General features: G+C 63.7%; 1 protein-coding gene across 1 annotated transcript in view; it reads left to right on the forward strand.

The window, feature by feature from the left end:
- The first annotated feature begins 683 nt into the window (after positions 1-683).
- The window catches only part of NKX1-2 (NK1 homeobox 2), a 2,289-nt gene continuing 597 nt past the window's right edge, over positions 684-2,375 (forward strand). The window contains exons 1-2 of the mRNA XM_006880139.1: positions 684-897; positions 2,284-2,368. Coding sequence (XP_006880201.1) covers positions 684-897; positions 2,284-2,368 — 299 coding nt within the window. The remainder of the gene's footprint in view (positions 898-2,283; positions 2,369-2,375) is intronic.

The raw sequence follows: 2,375 nt of genomic DNA on the forward strand, positions 1-2,375 counted from the left end.
TTTGAAGCACAATTTCTTCCTCTTTAAAGCACTGATAACCATCGGGGCCCTGGCCTCGCCCAGGTCGGCCCCCACAGGGTTACTGAGCGGTGAACTGGGAGAACAGTGGGGGCTTTAAATGCGAGGCGGTCGGGTCTAAGGCCATGGCTCTGCGCCGCCGCGGCTCAGCGGCTGGGTAGGAGATGCGCTGAGCATTGCCTTGGAGAAGTAAGCCATCCTGGCTTCCACTGCACCCCAAAACCAAAGGTGAGGGATGGAGCGCATACCCAAGACAGAGGGGTGTATGGTGGAAGCTTCACGCTCACCCCAGCGTACAGCCCGAGCCACTTCGGGTTGGGCGGAGGCGCGCGGAGCCAGAGGTACTGTCGTGGCGGGCGCGCGCACAGGGCGCACCGAGCGCCCCCTCCGCTAGGTGACCCGTCCCCACGATGTGCCTGCCAGTATTGGGGCGACTGTGAGCGCGCCCTGCACGTGGCGAGGGATCTCGGATGCGCAAGTGCCAATCGGCGCGCAGCCCCCCGCGGCTCTCCCCGCCCCCTCCTACTCCTACCCCCGGCTCCTCCGGGCTGCCCCGACCCTCCTCCCCTCCGGAGAGCAGCGGCCGAACCCTAGCAGGACTGCGAGCCGGTGCGCGGCCTTTCCGGACTCCTCGCCGCCCGGCCTCTGGCCTCCGGGCGGTGGGCATGCTGGCATGGCAGGATGGCGGAGCCAAGGCGGCTCCCTCCCCCCACAAGATCTCCTTCTCGGTCCTGGACATCCTGGACCCGCAGAAATTCACCCGCGCCGCGCTCCCGGCTGTGCGCCCCGCGCTCCGGGAAGCCAAGAAAAGTTTGGCGGAGGCTGAAGCGGAGAAAGACGCCAGCCCCGGGGACCCTGCCTGGCATCAGCAAACCCCTGGTAAGAATACAAGGAGGCCCGGCCCTGGGCGACCCAGGCTCGGAGGATGCGCGCGGCTGGGGTAGGGGACAGGCACTGGGTCAGACTCATCGAGCCACGGCTCCTTGAAGGGGCGAGGCGTGAAATATAACCCCGCAGGATCCAGAGCTGGATGGAGGTAAAGGGGGATCCCACGTCCTGGGGCAGATATTTGCCCCCAACCACCCCCAGAGCCCCGAGCGGACCAGGTGCACGCACACGCCCTGCCCAGGCGCATACTTTCAGACGCGCCCTCCACGTGCCGGAAACTGGCTAGGGGGTGGGATGAAAAAACTTAGCAACTTGCCAGGTAGATGCAGCCTAAACCCCACTCCCATTTCACGGATGTGAGAGCTGAGGCTCAGTCAAGTCACGTGCCCCAGCCTTGGAGAATGCCCGGTTCTCCTCACACCGAGGCGCTGAGAGAGACTCGCCCGCCCCGCGCGCTCCCTCTCCCCAGACCCAACTTTGATTGGGGCTTGGGCCTGGCGGGTGGGTGTGGATGCGGAGGCTTTGGGGCTTTTCTCTTGAAACTCTCTTTTACTGCCCCCCCCCCCAACGCTGGCAGGCGCCTGCTGAGGGTCTCGGAAAGTTAGTGGCAGGAAGGGAGGACTGAGGACCGCGGGACGCGTGCCAGGAGGAGGCGTGGGCACGCCGAGGAGCAGGGCGCAGGTCCCTCCCAGAGTTCGGCGGTGATTGTCTGGGACTGGGGCGCCTCTGGAGGCCGCGCCTGGGCCCCGGCCGCCGGCCTGGTAATTGTCCCTATCGCCCCTCGGAGGGGCCGGCTCTCCCCTCCCCAGCCTGGTGATCGATATTCTATTACTGGCGCCTGCATATCTCCTGCCCTGCAGCTTGCAGGTACCGACTTCAAACCCCCTTTCCCTGTCTGATCCTAATATTGTTCGATTAAAACTTACCTTTAATAGATGACATCTATCGATCCGGCCCGCACAAATCTGAAACTCTATTAACACGGCAGAAGAGGGAAGATGGGAAAGCGGAATTTAACTTTAAGGGGAGGGGGACTTAATAACTTCTTTTTTAATTGCCAGGAGTGTCAGACTAAAATAGGCTTCGAGCGACTGGGGAGACACAGCCCGAAATGATGTCTCAAAGCCCCTAATCCAGGCCCCTCACAGAGCGTCCTATACGCAGACTAGTCATTCTTGTAGGGTCGGGGAGCAATGCCATTCTTTAGTCACTTCACTTTTAGGGCACTTCTACGCAGCAGGTGCCTATAGGGGATGCTGCACCCCGAGAACCCAAATCCTGAGAGGCGCCAGCGAGGCTGCGCGGTGGGGGAGGGGAGCTGGGGCGGGGGCAGGGCCGGTCCTCCCCGCTTTCTGGTCGCGCTGCCTTCTCCCCTAGATGCTGCAGGCCGAGGCGCGGGCGCGGCGTCGCCAGTGGAGGGCTCGGACGCCGAGGACGCGGAGGATGCGGGGCGGCGCCGGCGGCGAGAG

Source organism: Elephantulus edwardii, unplaced genomic scaffold (assembly GCF_000299155.1).
Source record: "Elephantulus edwardii isolate Elephantulus edwardi_28Jun2011 unplaced genomic scaffold, EleEdw1.0 scaffold00006, whole genome shotgun sequence".
Lineage (NCBI taxonomy): Eukaryota > Metazoa > Chordata > Mammalia > Macroscelidea > Macroscelididae > Elephantulus > Elephantulus edwardii.